This window comes from Macrotis lagotis, chromosome 8 (assembly GCF_037893015.1).
Source record: "Macrotis lagotis isolate mMagLag1 chromosome 8, bilby.v1.9.chrom.fasta, whole genome shotgun sequence".
Taxonomy (NCBI): domain Eukaryota; kingdom Metazoa; phylum Chordata; class Mammalia; order Peramelemorphia; family Peramelidae; genus Macrotis; species Macrotis lagotis.
This window is the reverse complement of record NC_133665.1, coordinates 60,444,256-60,466,720: the sequence shown is the minus strand read 5'-3', so window position 1 is coordinate 60,466,720 and position 22,465 is coordinate 60,444,256. Positions and strand designations below refer to the sequence as shown.

General features: G+C 37.5%; 1 protein-coding gene across 4 annotated transcripts in view; it reads right to left on the bottom strand.

Moving 5' to 3' along the window:
• Positions 1 to 5,257: 5,257 nt before the first annotated feature.
• Positions 5,258 to 22,465, bottom strand: part of LOC141495671 (phospholipid-transporting ATPase ABCA3-like) — a 249,062-nt gene continuing 231,854 nt past the window's right edge. For 3 of the 4 annotated variants that reach the window (XM_074197271.1, XM_074197272.1, XM_074197273.1), the window contains 5 exons: positions 12,144 to 12,331; positions 7,276 to 7,446; positions 6,648 to 6,847; positions 6,122 to 6,198; positions 5,258 to 5,518 (listed from right to left, as the gene is read on the bottom strand). In XM_074197271.1, coding sequence (XP_074053372.1) covers positions 5,384 to 5,518; positions 6,122 to 6,198; positions 6,648 to 6,847; positions 7,276 to 7,446; positions 12,144 to 12,331 — 771 coding nt within the window. In that variant the 3' untranslated portion in view covers positions 5,258 to 5,383. Of the gene's footprint in view, positions 5,519 to 6,121; positions 6,199 to 6,647; positions 6,848 to 7,275; positions 7,447 to 12,143; positions 12,332 to 22,465 lie in introns of those variants that run through there. The other variant, XM_074197274.1, reaches the window with a different exon arrangement.

The following is a 22,465-nucleotide window of genomic DNA, read 5'->3' as shown; positions in this document are numbered from 1 at the left end:
TAGATACAATAAAGCAAAGTAAAGAAGCTGAAAAATACTAGAGAATAAAACTTTACTTAAAAGGAAAGTTTGTTTAGTGAAGAACCATCCTGATATAATGAAAGAATACCAGAGTGACTAAACTATCAAAAGGACCCAAAGTGAAACAACTCAATCTTGAGAGATACCCTCATATAAATAAAAGACACATTTTAAAAAATTCAGGCATGTCCCTTATGACAGGGACTTCCTTCTAACAGAGAGACCATGTTTGCTTGGCAGGATTATTCCCTTTGCCGCTTTTGGTGCTATGAAGTGAGAGTTGCATAGAAGGTGCTGATCTGCCTTGGTAGATTCAATCTCTATCTTTTGGTTGTTGTTTTTATAAGGCAATGGGGTTGAGTGACTTGCCCAAGGTCACTTAGCTAAGCAAATATTTGCTTGTGCTTACATTCAGGTGGTCTGAGAACTTTCTGCCACTATACTATCATGTTTTTCTCAGGTCCTTTGGCAATTGTATAGGGCTTAAATAACAAATAGGTTTATTTAAAGGGTAGTGAAGAACTCATAAGAAATATGTAGAGATAACTACAAGTGAGCAGTGTTTCCCCAGAGGCCTACATTGCCTTATATAAAGCAATGGTTTGAGCTCCCAAATATGACTCAGGACACATTTCCTATAGAAGTTGCTAAAGAAGAGGTGTTCCCTCCTTGAACTATCCTATCTTTCATCTTCTCTACTTGTGGTTCCCTCCAACTCCCAGCAGATGGTGCCCAATGTCTTTAAGTATAATTTCTTTTCTCTTTTTTTATCATTAGCAAATCAGTGTAGGAATGGAATAGTGGTTGGAGAGCAGATCTGGTACTTCACAATATTTAGGTTCAAATCCTGCTACCAGCCAGGTTACTGTGGACAGGTTATTTAACCTCTTGGTGCTCTAGGTAACTCTCTAAACTATACACTGAAGTGTCCCAGGACACAAGAGTCACAGGGTAGTGGTGTGGGTTGTCATTGTGTGGTTCCAACTAATGTCAATTCTGAAATTTGACTTTGATATTCCTTATATTTTGAAATATCTTTTTGGGAGGGTGATTGATTCTTTCAAGGACTATTTTCATCTTCTTGTTCTAGGATATTAGAACTTTTTTTTCATAATTTCCTGCATGATATTTTCCAGGTGTTTTTTTTTCAGTTTGTAGCTTTCAGGTTGAACAGTAAATCATAGATTATCTCTCCTGGATCTATTTTCCAGGTTAGTGAATTTTTTCCTAAGACGTTGTGTTTTCTTCAGTTAGCTTTTGTGTTTCTTTATCCAATTGGTTAATTTTACTTTTAAAGTTATGTTTTCTTCAGACAATTTTTTGTGATTCTCTTGCAAGATTCTCATTATTTTTCATTTTTTTCTTATTCCTCTCTGGTTTTTAAAATTTTTGAACACTTCCAATTTGAGACCAATTCAAAAACATCTTTAAGGCTTCTTTTATAGGCATTTTATCAATGCTTTCCTCTTCTGAGATGGTGTTTTTGTCATTGCTATCAGAATAGTAGCTTTTTTTGGTTAGCACTTTGTTTTTTTGCACATTTTGATAATTGAGCTCTGTTCCTGGAGCAAAGGGGGCATAGTCCTAAGTTTTTTTGTACTCTTAGCATGGGGTCTAGTCCCTCGCTAACCCTTTGCTATGGCATTTCAGATTGCTAGTAGTTGCTAGTATTCCCTGCATTAGGGTAGCCTATTGTACCAGTGTTCTGGATGCTTGAATTTTTGTCTTCTGAGGTGGGGTTGGAACCCTTACTGCTGGTTTGCTGAACCCAGACCTGAGCTTCACGGTGGCTAAGAGCTTCCCACTGGCTTTCCAGTTCTACCATCTATGCTGGGCTATACTCCCCTTTTATTCATGTAAGACAGACCTTTACTGAAGGTCTTCCATGACATCTTCAACCTAGAGATTTTTATTTAATCTATAAACATTAATTTCTGAATGTAATTTCTTTGTCTAGTAACCAGAAAAATAACAGAATCATATAAACTTTGATATTCTCAGTATAAATAAAACCAGCAAATGAAAAAAAGTATAGTTACATGGAGAGAAGGTTCAAAATTCTCCTTTAGAGAGGCAGATAAAGGAGTTGGTGGAATTGGTTTTTAATCATGCATTCAAGTGCAACAAAACATCATTTCATAGGATATTTGCTTATTAATTTTTTTACTGGTACTTTTTTCCCATTAGAATAAGAAAAAGCTTCTTATTACTTAAAAGCTGTCCAAAAGTGGAGTGACTTTCTTTGAGAAGTGATGGATTCTTCCTTAGAAGTCTTTAGATAGAGGCTAGAAAATAATTGTCATTTATAGTGAGAATTCCTTTGTGTATACAATTGGACTTAGATGACCCTTCTAATTTTCAAATTCTGGGTGGTATTTGCCTGGGGTATGATGATGTTCAGAGGAAGTATAACTTGGGACACCATGAAATTTCTACATTACTAAAAGTAATGAATGCTGTTGGGATGTAGATGTTTCCTGGGGGATAGAATAGGACACTTCTAGTGGCAGGATTGAGTAGGGGAGAAAGCTCAGGATGGTGTGATCTGAATGTTTTATCTTTCTTTTGAGCTCTTCCCTCTTCCAAACCTCCCTTTTACTATAGAAGGCACCACCATCCTTCTGGTCCCCCAGGGTTCACAACCTAAATGTCATCCTCAACTTCTTTCACCCTCCCCATCTCACCCCATGCTTATGCAACACTTCTCACACCACCTCCTCTCTGACACTAACCATCACTCCTTTGCATGCCCTTATTCTGCTGTTTGGTCCATCTTCACTAACTTCCCTACTCCAGTTTATCCTTCACTTAGCTGCCAAAGTGATCCTGCAAAAGCAAAAGTCTGACCATAAAATAAATGCAATAAACTCTAGCAGCTAACATTCCCAGGATCAAAAATATAATTATCTTTTTGGCATTTCAAACCCTTCCTAAACTGGTCTTTTGCTGCCTTTCCCTTCTTATACTTTACTTTTCCCTGTACTAGGGGATTCCTCTCAATACATCTCCCATCTCTGGGCATTTTCACTGGTTACCATCCATGCCTGCAATGCTCTCCCCCCACATAATTATTTGGCTCCTCTGGATGCTCACTTTTGACAGGAAGCCTTTCCTAATTCCTCTTGGTCCCTAGTTCCTCTTAGAAGAGGTCCTTCCTTCTTTGGTCATTTCCAATTACCCAGTATAGAGCAGGAATGATCTCTTTCTTTGCATTCCCAGTACTTAACATAGTATCTAGATGTTTACTGCCTGAAACCTCAAAAGTCCCCACACTAGAGCAAAGTCCCAGGGAATTTATCTAAGTATGACTCTGATAGACAAGCAGCTTACAACTCTGAAGATTTGGTATGCAGATGTTATATGGAGGTCTGGATCTATTTATATTCTATAAACATGAGTGGCTTTCAGCATTTGAATGATGGTTCCTTAATTCTACAAAGTTTAAAATCATTTACAGTAATTAGTTGTCATCTCAGTCTTACATGTCTTCTCCACAAGATAGGTTTGGTGACTTGCTCCCTACATCAGTTTAAACTTCGTGATAATATACATCAGCTTTTTAGATGGCCTAGTCTTTGGTGACATTAACCCCAGACCTGTCAATAAGACTGAAAGGTTTGTTAGGCAAAATGAGGCTGGTCTGTACCATAAATTAGGAGAACTATTAGTCCAGAGAAGTGGGAAAAGGCAAGGAAGACTAGGTAGGTGCAATGGTAATTAATTTAGGTGGACATTACTACCAATTTGCTTACATTTATCTGGTAATGTGTGTGCATCAAGTTCCAACTTCAGACACAATGGTTGGGATAGAATCTCCATCAATCTTACATGATGGGAAAGTTAGTTTGATATGACTCAGGGAGTACCATGACTAGTTCAAATTACCTAAGACATAATTCTACTCAAGTAGGAAGCCACTAATGGATTGAACTGACTACCACTTGGGTGGGTGGGGTGGCAGCAAAACCCTTCCTTATCCTTTTCTTCCTAGCTCCCTCCACTTATTTTTTAAAAATTAGTTTTCCAGATATATATTCTTTCTCATACATGTACTTTTCCATAAGAAAGCAAGGGAAAAAAATCCTTTTCAAACATATATGGTCAAGCTCCTCACATTGGTCTGTACTTCTTAATTAGGGGGTAGGTAGGGTGTTTTATAGCGAGCCCTATGGAATTGTAGTCAGTTATTGCATTGATCAGAATTTCTAAGTCTTTCATAGTTGATTGTTTTTACAATATTGCTATTGCTATGTCTTTCAACATGCTCATATGTTTCCAATCCATGAGTGTCAGGTCCTTTGATATTGAGAATCTCAGTCAAAGAGGATTTGACTTTACCATCTCTCTTATTCAATTACTTACCAAATCCTTTCTATTTTACTCCTGCAATACCTCTTATAGCCCTCTTTTCTATTATCACTGCTATCATCTTAATACTCACCCACCTAACTATTGCAATAGTCTCTGAACAGCAAGAACAACACTCAGTTGGTGAGCACATGTAGGGTGCCCCCATAAGTGGTTAATGTCTTCTGAATTAAAGCATTTTCAGCTGATTTTTTCAGTTGTGTCTCACTCTTCATGGCCCATTTGGGATATTCTTGGCAAAGATATTGGAGGGGGTTTGTCATTTCCTTCTTCAATTCATTTTATAGATAAGGAAACTGAAGGAAAAAAGTGTTAAGTGACTTGCCCAAGGTCATTCAGCTAGGGAATTTTTTCCAAGGGTCTGAGTTCAGATTTGAACTCAAGTCCTCTGGACTCCAGAGCTGTTGCTCTAGTCATTGCACCATCTAGCTGCCCCTGCCCATTGAATTTTTAAAAATGACTTGGTCCACTCATGGCTTCCACCTATGTTTCCTTACCCAGGTGTACACTGCACCCCCCCTCCCCCAACCTTTACTCTGTGAACTGTAGTTTCCATCCATAAGTGGCTGCTGGGAGACTTAGAGGCTACTTAGGCTGACTTGTAGTATACCCTATAACCCACCCAAGTGGTCCACTTTGCCGAGGGGCCCCCTGCTATTGCATCCCTATGGAACTGTTGAGTGTATCAGGTACACCAAATAGTTTCAGGTTCTGTGAACTCTGTTTCTCCTTTCTTGTTCTCATACACACTTATTTCTAGGATATTTATTTCAAAGTACTCAAAGTACTGTACTAAAAATGGAAAGTAAAGCCCCTCTTTGAGGGAGTTCATTATTACATTTTTATATAAAGATATGCATACAGCCAATATCAATTGCTCTCTTTATATATACATATATGTATATTTATAATATATATATACAGTAGTGACATAACAATGTAATAGGGAGAGAGATTGAAAGGGACTGAAATTACAGTGGGTCTGTTGCCCACTTTAGTATTGATTGCCATCTTCCAAGATGCTTTGTAAATGGGCAAAACTCATGAAGACTTGTTCCAGTGAAATTTGATTTATGGAATAGTCATCCAATTTATACATCTCTTTGACTCCTTCCAAAATGCCAAACACCTGTGGGATAGTAGACACATTCAGAGTTAAGTCCTTTTCCTAGGAATGTAGGGAGTAGCTACTAGATATGTGTAAGGAGATAAAAGCTAGAGATTACTAAAACTCTTTAAATTCATCAATGGACCCAAATCTTGCCACAAAGTCACTAAATTCCAATGTTCTTTGAGAAGGAAGTTAAGTGATAAGTCCCCAAGAGATCCTGTCCCTTTTTCAGTCCCTTTAAGGCAAGGAACACCTTTAATTCGACCACACACAGGGTTAAACACAGGGTGTTCAGTTGTCTATAGAAAAAGCTTAAGTCATGTTAAGAGTATTAAATGCTAAAAAATTTTGTCCAACCTTGTCATGGTAAATTGAAGAGGTGAAATTGTAACAGGATGGAAAGATCACTACCCAAGAAAAAGGCAAGGACAGTCTCTTCACAGAAAAGCCCACCCTTTCCACCTTGAGTTGAATTCATCATTGTTCTAGATGTCTGAGTGCCATGTGCTCAGCTTGAGGGCCCTGGAAGGGTTGGATACCTTCCCTATACTCCTCCTCCTAGATAGAGTCATTAGGTATCATTTGAAGGCTTAATGATCAGCTTCTGCTTCTCATACCCACCTTTGACCATGTAAGGTTCTCTTTGGGCAAGTGGTATTGGATCATCCCTTGGTGTTCCTCCTCCTTCTTGACACTGCCTGGAAAGAAAGGGAAAGAGACATTTTTTTATGAGGAGTAGGGAATAGGAAAGGCTATTTCCTGGAAGGATTAGTTTTCAAACTAGTACAACTGCTATAAACTTAATATCCTCACTTTTGAAGGGGACCACTCAGAGTAAGGAGAATACAGAACAGATAATCTAAATTGGCTTTGAAAGATGCTATGAAGTTGCTTTATCTCATCTTCATTTTTATCTCCCATGTGGCTTAACCACTGTTGAGAAAAGTAGAAAGTGAGTCAAGCTAGATAATTAAGTAAGGACTTTGGTTATACTCCTAAGGTGGAGCAGAACATTGCAGGGGGCTATTGTTGAAATGGGACTGGTGAAAATCTTATTTCCTCATTTTCACAGGAATTTATGGAAAACAAGCCTAGTTAGAGGACAGACAAGAAAGGTTTGGGCTATTTAGGGTCTGAGCTCTAATACCTGGAAAGGTCTTTTCTACAAATGATTTGAATGTCTCCAGTGCCATCTTTTCTTCCTCAAGAGTTTGGCCTTTAATTTTAGCCAGTAGGGTGTAGCCGCTCCCATATTTGCTCTTGAGATGCTGTGGGCTGCCCAGACACTTGAATTGTCCATTCACCATGATGGACACCTTGGTGCATAGGGCTTCACACTCCTCCATGCTGGGGAAACAAGAGGGATGAGAGAGACATGATTAGAGACTCCTTGCTTTGGAGGAAAAGGGCTGTGAACATGATAGAACTAAACCTGCCAGACCTGGACCCATTTCTGTAGAGGGAAGGCCTGCTATGTGACCTGGGGCAAAGTTAATAAAGGGCCTCCTTAGCAATGTAAAAAAGCTAAATGTAAAAAATGTAAAAAAAAATCATAAAAGAGGAGGAGTAGGTGCTCAGGCTTGGAGTTGGAATTTTCCCCCATCATCTCATAACAGAAAATTATGCTATAGAGCTTGTTGTAAGGACCAACATCAGAGGAACCTGAGGGTCCTTGCCCTCTATCCTTAGCACCCAAGAGTCCACAGACAAAGTCATGGAAACATCCTAGCTCCTCATTGTCATTTTTATTATGCCATTCTAGGTGAAGGCCCTACCTGTGGGAGGTAATGATGATGGCCTTGTCAGAATGAAGGGTCTCAGTCACTGCATTCCAAAGCAGGCGCCGAGCCACAGGGTCCATGCCAGTGGATGGCTCATCCAGGAAGACAATTGAGGGATTTCCTATAAGGGCAATACCAGTGCTCAGTTTACGCTTGTTGCCACCACTGTGTAAGGAGAAGAGAACAGGGAAAAAATAGTAGTATTTCTAAGGCTCTAGGACAGAACATGAAGGAGAACAAGCAATAATACTTAGACATGTCCGATATTCATGCTAGATGGCTCAGAAAGTGTCAGAGAAGTACAAAAAGAGTTTGTATGGTCAGAAAATGAAAATCTAAAAATATATTTCTATTATATATTATTGTATTTTAATAATCAAGCATTTTTTACAGTGTCCTCTATTCCAATAATGAAAAGAAAAAAAATGAAACCTTCATTAACAGAATGTTCAAAGTCAAGCAAAACAAGTTTTTATGTTGGCTGTGTCCTAAAATGTATTATTCTGCATCTTGAATCTACCACTTATCTGTCAGAAGTGGGTGGCGTGTTTTACCATTCTGAATTCTATGGAATTTTGGTTAGTTATGGCATTGTTAAGGGTTCTTTCATAGTTATTTTTACAATCTTGTTATTCTAGTATAAATGGTTCTGGCTTATCTCACTTTTGCATCAGTTTTCAGACAAATTTTCTCAGGCTTCTCTGGAATGGTCTATTTCATCATTTCTTACAGCAAATAGTATTGCAGTGCATTCATATATCATTATTTATCTAGCCATGGGGCACTCCTCCCACCCCATCCCCCTGCAGCTTCTAGACCTTTGGTATGACAAATAAAGTTTCTATTGACATTTTTGTTCACACAGGACTTTTTCCTCTTTCTATCTTTCTTTCTTCCTATCTTCCTTCCTGTGGGTCTTTCTTCCCCTCCATCTCTCCCTCACTTCCTCCCTCCCTCCCTCCCTCCCTCCCTTCCTTCCTTCCTTCCTTCCTTCCTTCCTTCCTTCCTTCCTTCCTTCCTTCCTTCCTTCCTTCATGGTTTTTGGAAGGCAGGGATTAAGTGACTTGTCCAAGGTCACTCAGCTAGGTAATTATTAAGTGTCTGAGGTCAGATTTGAACTCAGGATCTCCTGACTCCAGGGCTGGTGCTCTATTCACTGTGCCACCTAGCTATCCCCACTTTTTTCCTTTCTTGAAGCTCTTTGGGGTAGAGTCTCTACTTTGGAGGAATAATTCTAAATTGCGGTAGACCAGTTAACAGTTCCACCAAGAGTACACTAAGTTTGTTTTTCAGTCTCTCCAATATTTGTCATTTTCCCTTTTGGCTAATTTGCCAGTCTAATGGATACAAGGAGTAACTCAAGGGGTATTTAATTTGAATTTCTCTCTATACTAATTTTGACATTTTTTTCATTTTGCTACAAATAACTTAGATTTCTACCCTTGAGATCTTCTTGTACATATCTTTTGCACAATTTTGTCAATTGAAGAATGGCTTATAGTGTATCATTTTAGTGAAAAACTGACATGTACCCTTCTTGCTTCAACATCATCGTCATCATTACAATGGTTCATCAGACACATGTTAACTCATTGGATCATCACAACAATCCTGTGAAATAGGTGCCATTATTATCATCATTTTACATATAAGGAAACTAAAGCTAAGATACAATGAATGATTTGCTCGGGGTCACACAAAGTATTAAGTATCTGAGGTGGAGCGTTGACCAAGTTCATCTCTTACCCACTGTGACATCTAGCTTTCTTTCATAACTGGGATCTAACTTTTTACACACAGGGAAGTTAAGAGATCCTTGGCTGAGCAGCAAATCTGCCTGGGGGTTGTAAATATCCTTTCAGATACACATAACTTTTTAGGAATAATTTTTCATATTAGATCATGGTCTTTTTTTAGGTTAGGACTTTGCCATTAATGGGGGGGGAACTAGGGGGTGCAATAGATAGAGTGCTGGGTCTGGAGTTAGGAAGAGTTATTTTCCTGAGCTCAAATCTGGCCTCAGACACTTACTAGCTGTGTGACTCTAGGCAAGTCATTCAGTTTCCTCATCTGTAGGAGGACAAGGCAAGTCATTCCAGTAGCTCTGTCAAGAAAACTTGAAATGGAGCCATGAAAAGTCAATCTGACAAACAACCGAACACTACCACCAACATGCCATTAATGAAAAACAATTGTTAGACCTTGAAGGGAATAACATGTCAAGAAGGGAAGAGGACATTAGCTAAACTGCGATTTAAAAGTGTAAACAAAATGCTATTCTAGAGTCAAAGTCAAAAAGAAGTTCATCGTCCAAAGGCTAAGACAATTATATTCCCAGAGAAGTCAAGGTATTTGTGAATATATGTAGCACCTGGAGTGCCTCTTGGTCCCCCCAAAACAGCTACCTAGGTTTGAAGCACTGTGTCAGTATTCACTCAAAACCAGAGCACAAAGGCCTCCGCTGATATGTTTATTGTCCCCTATCAGTCAGAAGACATATTAGTGTGGAACAAAAGACATTCAATTGAAGAGCAAAGGAAAAATCAACTTATCAGTTGATCACCACCAGTGGGGAGGGAACATATTCAGGGAAGACATGTGACCAGGGAACACACACACACATGGAGAACACACACTGGGATCATGTGGCCAGGGAACATGTTTATTTAAAAAAAAATAAACAACCTTTTTTTATTCTGAACTTAAAAAATGAAGACAATAAGCATTTCCATATGAAGAATAAAAAAGGCCATTATAAAGAAGCTTTAGAGCAGGTCTCGATTCCAGTTTGCTTGGTTATTATATAAGTATAATCAACTCAACAGATGTCTTGAGGAGCTCTCCTACATGTCTTTAATGGAGATCATATATGAGAGAGTGCTACTGGCAGTGTCTAGTATTTATGGAGAAATGTGTAGTGTGATTATGATGTGATGGTGAAATGTAAATATATATATATATATATATGAAAGGCTATAGAGGGGCGGCTAGGTGGCACAGTGGATAAAGCACTGGCCCTGGAGTCAGGAGTACCTGGGTTCAAATCCAGCCTCAGACACTTAATAATTACCTAGCTGTGTGGCCTTGGGCAGGCCACTTAACCCCATTTGCCTTGCAAAAACCTAAAAAAAATAAAAATAAAAAATAAAAGGCTACAGAGTCAAACAACCCAATGACTTTGGAGATACTGAGTCAGAACTGAGTTCAGCCACAAAAGAGGTGACTTGCTTGATTTTTCAGAGTTTTCTGTCTTACTGGTGAGTGAGATAAGAATGTTTTGAGGTGTTAGGGGAAAATTTCACCTGTCTCTCCTCTGGTTACCATGCATCTTCTGTGATCATATGGTGTTTCTATTTCTTCTTCCCTGATCTTAGACAACCACATAGCCAGAGATAAAACTGACAAAGTTACAATTCAAAAGGTCAGAATAAAAGAGTAGACCAAATTGGTAATAGAATCCACTAGCAATGGTAGCAGTGATCAACAACAGAGGAAGGGTCTACAGATGGATTTGGACAGTCGCATGCAGGAGATAGTAATTTCAAACATTCTGACTCCTGGAGATGTAGACATATGGGCAGAAAGGCAGCTATTGTCAGAGCACATTCCAGAGCTGCCAGTGTGAATGGGAATGAGCAAAAACAACAATAACAACTAACAGTTTTATAGAACTTTCAAGTTTGTAAATGTGTTTCCCATGTTGTCTCATATGATCCTCACAACACTTGGGAGTAGATACTAGAAAGTGTGATTATCACAATTTTACAGATTAGGAAACTAAAGCTGATAAAGGCTAAATGATCTGCCCAGGTTTAGACAGCTAATAAATACCACCTGAGACCCTACCTCTTGGGAACCTTTTTTTTAGATTTTTGCAAGGCAATGGGGTTAAGTGGCCTGCCCAAGGCCACACAGCTAGGTAATTATTAAGTGTCTGAGGTTGGATTTGAACTCAGTGCCAGTGCTCTATCCACTGGGCCACCTAGTTGCCCTCTTGAGAACTTTTGAAAAGAAAATCAGCTCCATAAAAGTAGATCATGTGTGTGTGTGTGTGTGTGTGTGTGTGTGTGTGAGAGAGAGAGAGAGAGAGAGAGAGAGAGACTCTCTTCTTGGCCTGGGAATTAACAATTGTTAATTGACAGAGTCATCCTGAAGCTCAAGGGCAGGGACTATCTTTTGCTTCTCTTTGTTTTCTCAGCATGTAGTTTAGTAACTGCACATAGGCCTAACACTCTGTCAGCTGCCTCTATATTTCGATGATCCTAGGACTCACAGTTCTTCTACCCAACCTGTTCCATTATTGTGCCCTGAAGACTTGGGCATCATCCTCCTGTCTCCCAATGTGGAGTAAGAATTCTCCAAATGCCACACTTGGGTCCAAGTAATCAGCTTCATATGTACAGGACTGGGACTTTAGGAATTTTCAAGTCAAGATTGGGTGACTACTTGTTGGAGATGTAGAGGGGATTCTATTTTGGATGGAGTCTGGGATGGGTAAGGGGATGCTGTTACCTGTGGCACTGTACATCAGGGCAGCCCATAACACTAACATTGCTCCCATCTAAGCCTTGGGAAGTGCAGAAGGTCTCCTCTGACACATCCTGGCTGGTGAACTCTCAGTTTCCCAGGCCATAGTCATAGGATCAGAGCTAGCAGGATCCTTTAGAAAATGGTCATCTGACCAGGTTAGATCATCAGATACTCTTTGTAGCTCTCCTGTTCCTTGAACTGCCAAGGGATCACTCCTTTTTGTCTGAAGCTAGGCTGGCATGCCCAGTGTAGTCTTATCCCAAGGGCATTCTGCATTACTGTAGTGGAATGATTATAGGAAGGGAAGAGGCTGCCAAAGCCTAATGTCTTACCTGTAGTTTCTGATAAGTTTATCTGCATGCACATCCAAGAGCAGCTTGTGTAGCACATTATCCACTCGACTGTTGATATGTTGCCTAGGAATGCCCCATATCCGGGCATACATGGTTAAAATTTCCCGACCTGTCATGTGGTCCAATAGGGCATTGAACTGAGGACAGTAGCTGACTTGTCTCTGCAACTACAAGGAGATAGAAGCCCTCAGGAGATGCAGTGCAGGGTGGCTTGCAGCACCTGAGATAAAAAACTCATTTGATCACAAAAGCTCTAGAACCTGACAAGGCAAAGGATTCAGTCATTTTTGGCCCAGACCCTTGCTCAAGAAAGCAAATTCCTTCTATTGCTCCCTCCTGGGCTTTCTGCTGCAATTCTTTCCTTAGTGGGAGGCTAGAGAACAGCCATGGCCACAGGGTGTGAATTATTTTAGAATGATTCTTTGAAGTCCTCTGTGTATGTGTGTTGTGGGTTGAAGGAAGAAGATATTTGGTATTTTGTTAGCACTAATTTCTTATAAGAGAATATAAAGCTTAACAACTTTATCAAGTCCAATGGGAACAAGGACACTTAAATGTGGCTTGATAAAATTCTCAGTGATGGGGCAGTTTTGTATCAGAGTATATGAGCCTTTTCTAGGAGGAACTACCTAGTATTCCTACCCTCTTTGTTCCCCTTTCCTATTGATATGTCACTTAGATGATATCATTCTTTGTTTTAAAAAAATGGTCACTGTCTCCTAAATACCAAATAAAAGATAGATTATTTATCTGGTCATTTTGAGTTCTCCATAGTCTGTTTCTCATATACTTTTTCAGTTTTATTTCATTTGACTTCCCTTACAATCTGATAAAAATTTCTGTCCCCTTTGTTCTTGTCATGTTCCCTTTTCTAGATCTTTGCTAACACTTTCTCCCATGACTGGAAAGAATCGTTTCCCCCTTTTCTCCTTTCCCTGACCCACTGAGGTCTCTCCTGCCTCATCTCAATGATCATCTAGCCCTTAGACTAGTGCTGAGAGATATAGCAGTATTTCATAAATACTTGCTGACTTGACTTGTTCTTACAGCATTATCAAAAGGGTTTCAATCTGAATTTGAATGGAAGAAAGAAAAATGCTCAAATAAAACCACAAATCCCAAAACTATGATAGGTATAATTTGGAAGTAAGTACCACAAAGAAGGAAATGCCCAGTGCTCAGGAAAGCAAGCATGGAAAAATATTCATGGCCTGAGAGGGAAATAAAATATTACAAGAATCACAAACTCTTGATGGGATGTAACAAGGAAAATGGGGAGGGAAAAAGTCAAAATGGAGGAGTTGAGATAGCAATCCAGGTTCATTCTCTCAACATTCTCCTTCAAATAACTTTTTTTTGGGGGGAGGGGAGGGTGGATAGCATTCTTTATCTTAAGTCCATCAGAGAAATTGCTTCAATATTTTTCCCCCCACAGTTGCTATTGCGAACTGTACTTCCCTCCATCATATTCCCCCTACCCCCATTTATTCTAGTCTCTCTTTTTTCACCCTGTCTCTTCACAAATGTGTATTGTATTTGCCTACCATCTCTCATGATCTTCCCTCTCTTCTATCACCTACAGCTCCCCTCCCCCTTTCTCCCATCCCTTTCCTCTCCTATTTTTCCTCTAGAGAAAGACATATTTTTATTCCCAATTGAGTGTGAATTGTGAATGTTATTTCCTCTCTGAGCCACTTCTTTTTTTTGTGGTGGTTTTTTGTTTGTTTTTGCTTTTTCAAGGCAATGGGTTAAGTGATTTGCTCAAGGTCACACAGCTAGGTAATTATTAAGTGTCAGAGAAGCCAGGGCTGGGCTCTATCCACTGCACTAATTAGTTGCCTTTCTGAGTCACTTCTGATGAGTGTAAAGGTTCACTCACCCCTGCCCCCCACCTTCCTCCTCTTCCTCTTCATTGCAAAAATTTTTTCTTGGCTCTTTTATATGAAATAACTTCTACCTCTCCTTTCCCTTGCTCCCAATATATTCCTTTATCACAATTGACTCCATATTTATAAAATATACTTTCATATTCAGCTCCCTCCTGTGTCTTGTCTATATAAGCTCCTTATAACTGCCCTAAAAATGAGATGGTTCATTTGAGTTATCAGTATTATCTTTCCATGCAAGAATACAAGCAATTCAACATCATTAAGTCCCTCATAATTTTCCCTTGTGTCCATCCTCTCTCTATGCTTCATCTGAATCTGGTACTTGAAGATCATACTTTTTGTTCAGCTCTGGTTGTTTCATCAGGAAAGTTTGAAAGTCCCTTTTTTCCCTCAAAGAGTATGTTCAGTTTTGCAGGGTAGTTGATTCTTGTGTAATGCAGGCTATTTTCCCTTCTGGAATATAATATTCTAAGCCCTATGAGCCCTTAATGTAGAAGCTGCTATATTTTGTATTATCCTGACTGTAGCTTCATGATATTTGAATTATTTCTTTCTGGCTACTTGTTTTTCCTTATCTTGGGAGTTCTGAAATTGGGCTATAATTTTCCTGACAAGTTTTCATTTTGGGATCTTTTTCAGGAAGTGATTGGTACATTCTTTCAATTTCTATTCTACCCTGTGCTTCTAGGATGTCAGGGCAATTTTCCTATATTATTTCTTGAAAAATGAAGACATGGTTTTTCAGACAGTCCAATGATTTTTAAATTATCTTTCCTGGATCTGTTTTTCAGGTCAGTTATTTTCCAATGTGAAATTTCACATTTTCTTCTAGTTTTTCATTCTGTTCTTTTATTGTTTCCTGATTTCTCACAAAGTATCAGCTTCCCTTCGCTCCATTCTACATTTGAAAGAATTATTTTATTCAGAGAGCTTTTGTATCTTTTCCATCTGGCCTTTTTAAGACATTCTTCTCAGGTTTTTAAGATGTTATTTTCTTCAGTATTTTTTTGTAATTCCTTCATCAAACTGCTGACTTGGGAGACTTCCAGGGAAGAGCCAAGATGGTGGCATGAAGCTAACAAGCTCCTGGAGTTTTTCCCTACCAAAGATAAATGAAGCTTCTACTCTGACATTCAAAGTACAGATCCCACCAAGAAAAAGAGAAGATTCAAATAAATTTTCAATTGAAGACATCGTGGAAGATCTTCAGTGAATGTCTGTCTCTTTGGAGGAAAAGTGGAGTAAAGACTAGGAGGCCAGATTGTGGGAAAGTTAGCAGAAGGCTTTTAGCAAGTGCAATTCAGGGTCCCAAGAGCTCAACAACAGCAGAGCTCCCAGCAAATCAGAAAGCAAGCCAGCACAGAGGATCCCAATCCCAAACAAAGTCTGAACCCTGAGAATACTGGAGTAAAAGACAGGACTGGGTCAGAACAAACCACTGTTAAGTCAGAACCTGGACATGAAGGAGGGAATAAACCTCTGCAAAGTCAAGACCTGGTCTACATAAGTAACATCTTGGCCAATGGCAAGCAAGGGATCAGACCCCAGCCCCAGCAAAATAAAAAGCCTGGATCTATATTCCCTGTACCCAGAAGCAGAGCTAAGACAGCAAAGATGAACAAAAAAGTTAAAAAAGCACTCACTATAGAAAACTACTTTACAGACAAATATGACAGCAATGTCATGTATGAAGAAGAAAGCAGTGAAAAATCACTCACAGAGGAAGTATCAGACCAATCCATGAATTGGACTCAAATACAAAAGCTCATCAAAGAGCTTAAAAAAGAACTTAAAAACCAAAGAAGAGAGGAAGAAGAAAAATGGAAAAAAGAAATGAAAGTCATGCAGGAAAATTATGAAAAGTTGAGCAAAGAAATCAACTCCATTAAAAATAAAAATAACCAACTGGAAAAGGAAACACAGATGCTAACTGAAGAAAATGAAACCATAAAAACAAATAGAAACCAATGAATCTACAAGAGTACAAAATTCCATCAAACAAAATAAAAAGGCTGAAAAAATGGAAGAAAATGTAAAGTACCTTTTAGGGACAATGACCTGGAAAATAGATCCAGAAGAGACAATCTATGAATTATCAGACTACCAGAAAGCCTGAATCAAAGAAAAAACCTAGAAAACATCATGTCGGAAATTATAAGGGAAAACTGTCCAAATCTACTAGAACAAGATAACAATATAACCATTGAAAGAATCCACAGAACCTTCCCAGAAAGAAGCCCTAGGATAAAAACTTCAAGGACTGTGATAATCAAATTCCAGAACCCTCAAATATAGGAGAAAATATTTTAAGTAACAGAAAGAAAACAATTCAAATACAAAGGGAACACAATCAGACTCACACAGGACCTATCAGCCTCAACAGTGAAGGATCAAAGAACTGTAATGATATATTTCAGAGAGCAAAAGATCTGGAATTACAACCCAGAATGTATTACCCCGCAAAATTCAGCATATACTTTCATGGGAAAAAAGATGGATGTTCAACGAAACAGAGGACTTCCAAAATTTCCTGACACAAAGACCAGAACTGAACAGAAAATTTACTTGCCAAATACACAACTCAACAATTCCATAAAAAAAAGGTAAATGAAAAGGGGAAGGAAAAAGCAAAGCAAAACAAAACAAATGTTGGTCAAGACTATCAAACTGTATACAACACTAAAAGGAAAGATATAACACATCTAATTCTTTAGAACTTTACTTCTTTAAAAATAATTAGAGGATAGAATATAATTGAAAAGAAGGAACCTAAAGGATACGTGTATAATTGGATCTTATCCCTGTACTGTAGAGGTCCAAAATCACATCACTATGTTTGAGATAAAAAGTCCTGAAGAAAAGCAGAGGCGTTAACTTAAAACTTAAGTGTGAGGCGGCTAGGTTGTGCAGTGGATAGAGCCCTGGAATCAGGAGTACCTGAATTCAAATCTGGCCTCAGACACTTAATAATTACCTAGCTGTGTGGCCTTGGGCAAGCCACTTAACCCCATTGCCTTGCAAAAAACCTAAAACAAAAACAAAAACTTAAATGTCTCATTATCCATTGACTCACTTTAATCATACTGTGCTTAGCATCTTGTCTAATGAGGCATCATAAACTGTGAGGACCTGAATCAGTGTCTCTGTAACTTACAATCATTTATTAAGTTCTCAGATGAGTCTTCCAGAGTCTCCCAGTACTTAGAGCCCTTTACTATTCTTAAAGTTAATTAGATCAGGGTTTGACTTAACCAGGGCCTTTACTTAACAAGGTGATAAGTACCCTGGGTGGGGAGGGGGGGAGATAAAGTGTGAAAGAAAGTAAGTCTGGAAGAAGGGACATAAATAGATATGACTCTGGATGATACTTTGACTAGTAGGGAGGACTGTGTGTACTTGAAATATATTTGAAAAGGAGATAAGGTAAAAATATTATAATTATAATTTGATACAATATGAGTCAATGCTGCTTATCAAGCAACCAAGTAAACAATCTGTGATATCTTGATAACAATAGGAGCTTATCAAGCAATAAAATAATCAAACTCTGCTTGATGATATCTAATTAATAATATTAGATCAATAAATAATACCAAGGGAAGAGGCACAAAGATTTATAACTTTAGAGAGAAAGAAGGGAGGATGTGAATGCTGAACAAATTCTATTCAATAGATTTAGCCCAGTGAGGGAATAAGATACATTCCCACTCTGAAAGGGGAGGACCAGCAAAAGGGAAGAAGGGACTGTTAAAAGGGAAGGGAAGGTATCAGTAAAAATTATTAAAAAGTATAAGGTATAAGTAAAAATAAACTGAAAGTTAAATTTTTAAAAGAAAAGTAAAAGGGGAAAGGTAGTAAAATTTTATGAGGAAGAATGAGAGAAAAGGAAAGAGAAAAATATAAATGGAGAAAGATTGCATGGAGGGAAATACAGAATTAGGAATCTTAACTGTAAATGTGAATGGGATGAACTGCCCTATAAAATGGAAATGAAGATCAGAATAGATTAAAAACCAGAATCCTACAAGAAACAGATTTGAAGTGGAGAGATACATACACACAGGGTAAAGGTAAAGGTAAAAGTCTGGAGCAAAATATATTATGCATCAGCTGAAATAAAAAAAATCTGGGGTGACAATCCTAATCTCAGACAAAGTAAAAGCAAAAATCAATCTCATTAAAAAGGATAAGGAAGGAAACTACATCTTCTTAAAAGGTACATTTTAAAACTACATCTTCATTGGTAATGAAACTTATAATTATTAAACATGTATGCACCTAATGGTATAGCATCCAGATTCCTAGAGGAAAAGCTGAGTGAATTACAAGGAGACATAGACAGCAAAACTTCAATAATGGAAGACCTTAATCTCCCTCTCTCAGAACTAGATAAATTTAACAACAAAATAAGCAAGAAGGAAGTTAAGAAGGTGAATGAAATCTTAGAAAATTTAGATATGATAGACCTCTGGAGAAAATTTAATGGAGATAGAAAAGAATATACCTTTTCCTCAGCAATACATGGCACCTTCACCAAAATTGACTACTAGGGCACAAAAACCTTATAATCAAATGTAGAATGGCAGAAATAATAAATACATACTTGTCAGTCCATGATGCAACAAAAATTACATGTAATAAAGGGTCATGGAAAGATAAACCAAGAACTAATTAGAAATTAAATAACTTTATCTTGAATTATGGGTAGATCAAACAGCAAATAAAATAGAAATAATCAATAATTATATCCAAGAAAATGATAATATTGAGACATCATACCAAAATTTATGGGATGCAGCCAAAGCAGTTTTGAGGGGAAACTATATCTCTAAATGCCTATATAAATAAAATAGAGAAAAGGGAGATGAATGAATTGGGTATGCAACTGAAAAAGCTAGAAAAAGAACAAATTAAAGATCTCCAATTAAATACCAAATTAGAAATCCTGAAAACCAAAGGAGAGATTAATAAAACTGAAAGCAAGAAAATCATTCATCTGATAAAACTAAGAGTTGGTTTTATAAAAAAGCCAATAAAATAGATAAAACTTCGGCTAATCTGATTTTTTTTAAAAAAAGAAAGAAAATAACCAAATTACCAGTATCAAAAATGAAAAGGGTGAACTAGCCATCAATGAGGAGGCAATTAAAGAGATACTTTGACAAACTCTATGCCAATAAATTGGATAACTTGAGTGAAATGGATGAATATTTATGAAAATACAAACTGCCCAAATTAACAGAAGAGGAAATAAATTACTTAAATAACCCCATTTCAGAAAAAGAAATTGATGAAACCATCAACAAACTCCCTAAGAAAAAATCTCCAGTTCCAAATGGATTTACAAGTGAATTCTAGCAAACATTTAAGGAAAAATTAATTCCTATTCTACATAAACTATTTTTAAAAACAGGAGAGGAAGGAGTTCTGCCAAACTCTTTTTATGACACCATCATGGTGCTCATACCTAAACCAGGAAAAACAAAAACAGACAAAGAAAATTATAGACCAATCTTCCTAATGAATATTGATGCAAAAATCTTAAATAAAATTTTAGTTGTGAGACTACAGTAAGTTATTACCAGGAAAAGACATCATGATCAGTTGGCTTTATACCAGGTAGGAAGGGATGGTTCAACATTAGGAAAATACTCAACATAATTAAACATAACTATAAAACCAACAGAAATCATATGATTATCTCAATAGATGCTGAAAAAGCCTTTGATAAAACACAGCATCCTTTCCTATTAAAACACTAGAAAGTTTAAGAATAAATGGAGTTTTCCTTAAAATAATAAATAGCATCTATCTAAAACCATCAAGAAACATTTTATATAATGGGGAAAAAACTCAGAGCATTTCCAAAAAAATCAGGGGTAAAACAAGGTTATCCATTATCACCATTACTATTCAATATACTATTAGAAATGCTAGCTGTAGCAATAATAGAAGAAAAAGAAATGGAAGGAATCAGAATTGTCAATGAGGAAGCAAAACTTTCACTCTTTGCAGATGATATAATGGTATATCTAGAGAAAGGAGAAAATTGTCTTAAAAAACTCCTTGAAACAATTAAATTCAGCAAAGTAGCAGGATATAAAATAAATCTACATAAATCCTCAGCATTTTTATATATGAATAACAAAGCCCAAGAGCAAGAGATAGAAAGAGAAATTTCATTTAAAATAACTGTAGACAACTTTGAATATTTGGAAATCTACCTCCCAAAATAAATCTAGAAACTATATGAACATACTTATAATAAAGCACTCCTCACCCAAATAAATTAAGATTTAAATAATTAGAAAAATATCAAATGCTCATAGATAGGTCAAGCTAATATAATAAAAATGTCAATTCTAGCCAAATTATAAAAAAATGGGAAAAGTCCTACATATTCCAAAATATTCATAGTCGCTCTTTTTGTAGTGGTAAATTGGAAATTGGAATTTGAGGTCTGCCCATCAATTGGAGAATGGCTAAACAAGTTATGGCCCATGAATAACTATAGAATACTATTGCTCTATTAGAAACCATAAATGGTTGTAGTCCATGTGTTTTCTCTTAATATTTCCCCATAGCATTGCTTTGAATAACTTTGTGAAACTTTCCTTGTCTCCTCTCCCTCTCCAGTGAAATAGCATTATATTATCTTGATACACTATAATTGACTCATCCATTCTACATTTGTCATACATACATTCTGGTTCCAGTTATTCACTATTTTTTAAAAAGCAGTTTCTAATACTTTTGTTTTCTTTCTTTTTAATAATATGCTTAGGATATAATTCAAACTGATGGGATTGCTGAATTAAAAGTCAATTTTGTATAAAAGATGTTTTGCAAACATTAATGGGCAAGATGGAGAGCCAGAGATATGCCAGACATAAATTATATCCATTTCTCCTTCTGTTTTCTGGAGTCAGGTCTACTTTCTCTTACACTTGAAGGTTCTGAGGACAGATATTATGTTCTGCCTAAGACTTTTCTTATCATTAATTCCTTCAGCTGATTTTGATACGACATCCTGGATGGCCTCCTCTCAACTTATTAATGTCCTTTCTCATATGAGTTACCCAGGACAAAACATGCTGTACTTGTAATGTACTTGGACTATCCCAAGATTGCATTAACCTTTATGGTTGCCATGCAACATTGACTCATGTTGAGTCTGTAGTCCAGTAATATCCCTTTTTTAGGGACTGTCATCTATATCCTGTTAAATTTCATTTCATAATCTAAGTTCAAGAAATTTTTGGATCCTGACTCTCATGAAATTATTAATTATTCCATTCAATTCTGTGGCATCTGCTAATATGATAAAGATGTCAACTTCTTTTATTCAAGAAACTGATAAAAATGCTAAAGTCCTAATGCATACCTAAGGCCAAATATGTACCATTCCAAGGCATCCTTCTCATGTGACACTGGACCATGATGATCCAGGGCTTTGGGTTCTGCTGAGTTCACTGTTAATCTCCATCCTTCTAGCCCACTGGGGTTAAACTCCAATTACTGCATACTGATTTAAAAAAACCACATGGTAAACATTATCTACATTGCATTGTAACTTTGATTTGTTAAATATTTCCTAATTTCATTTTAAGTTGAATCAGCACTAAAGAATCAAGGGGCAATGAATTTAATCCCTCTGATTTAGCCTGCATGGAAAAATGTAGTAAACAATACAAGTAAACAAGAAATAGCAGTGAAGATTACACTGCAAAAAGAAGTACAATTCCCCCAACAAATCTCTTCCACATTTTGTAGATCAAATATTGATCAGAAAAGTTGAGAAAAGTCACAGTGAGTCACTTTTCCAACCCAGGGTAGCTGGGGGACTCAATGACTGAGGGCTAAGGAGTTATTACCAGGGAATCTGTAACTAGTACTGTTTTCAGGGTATCATCTGGCAACTCACTCACTCAATACCCATTTTCTAATTGGATTGAGGGGACATTACAAATGGAGATGATGAAGAGGAGCAATTATTAGTGGGCTCTAACTGTGTACTAAGTGAGGAAGATGTTTGGAAGTAATCAGAATGTGGATATGAACCCATGAGCAGAGCAGAGACTTGATTCCAGTTTCTTACTGTGTGAAAGCCTGCATTGGAATATTCAAACCAAAAGCCTGAGTCAGACCAAGAATCTTCTGTTCAAGCACTCTGAACCTGCTGAACCCCTCCGTGGTCTAAAAAAGTAGCAGAGACCAGCAGCAGTCTACTGAAATTCCTTATTGAAACAGGTCAACAGACCCAACTTTGGATCAAGAACTAGAGGATCTTGGTTAGTCAACAGACTTGTTCATGATCACACCACTTCAGGAGCACTGAAAGTTGTGAGTCTCAGCCCACAAGAAGGACAGAAGAAGATAGATCCTCAGGCCAGGCTTTTCTTGGCAGAAATT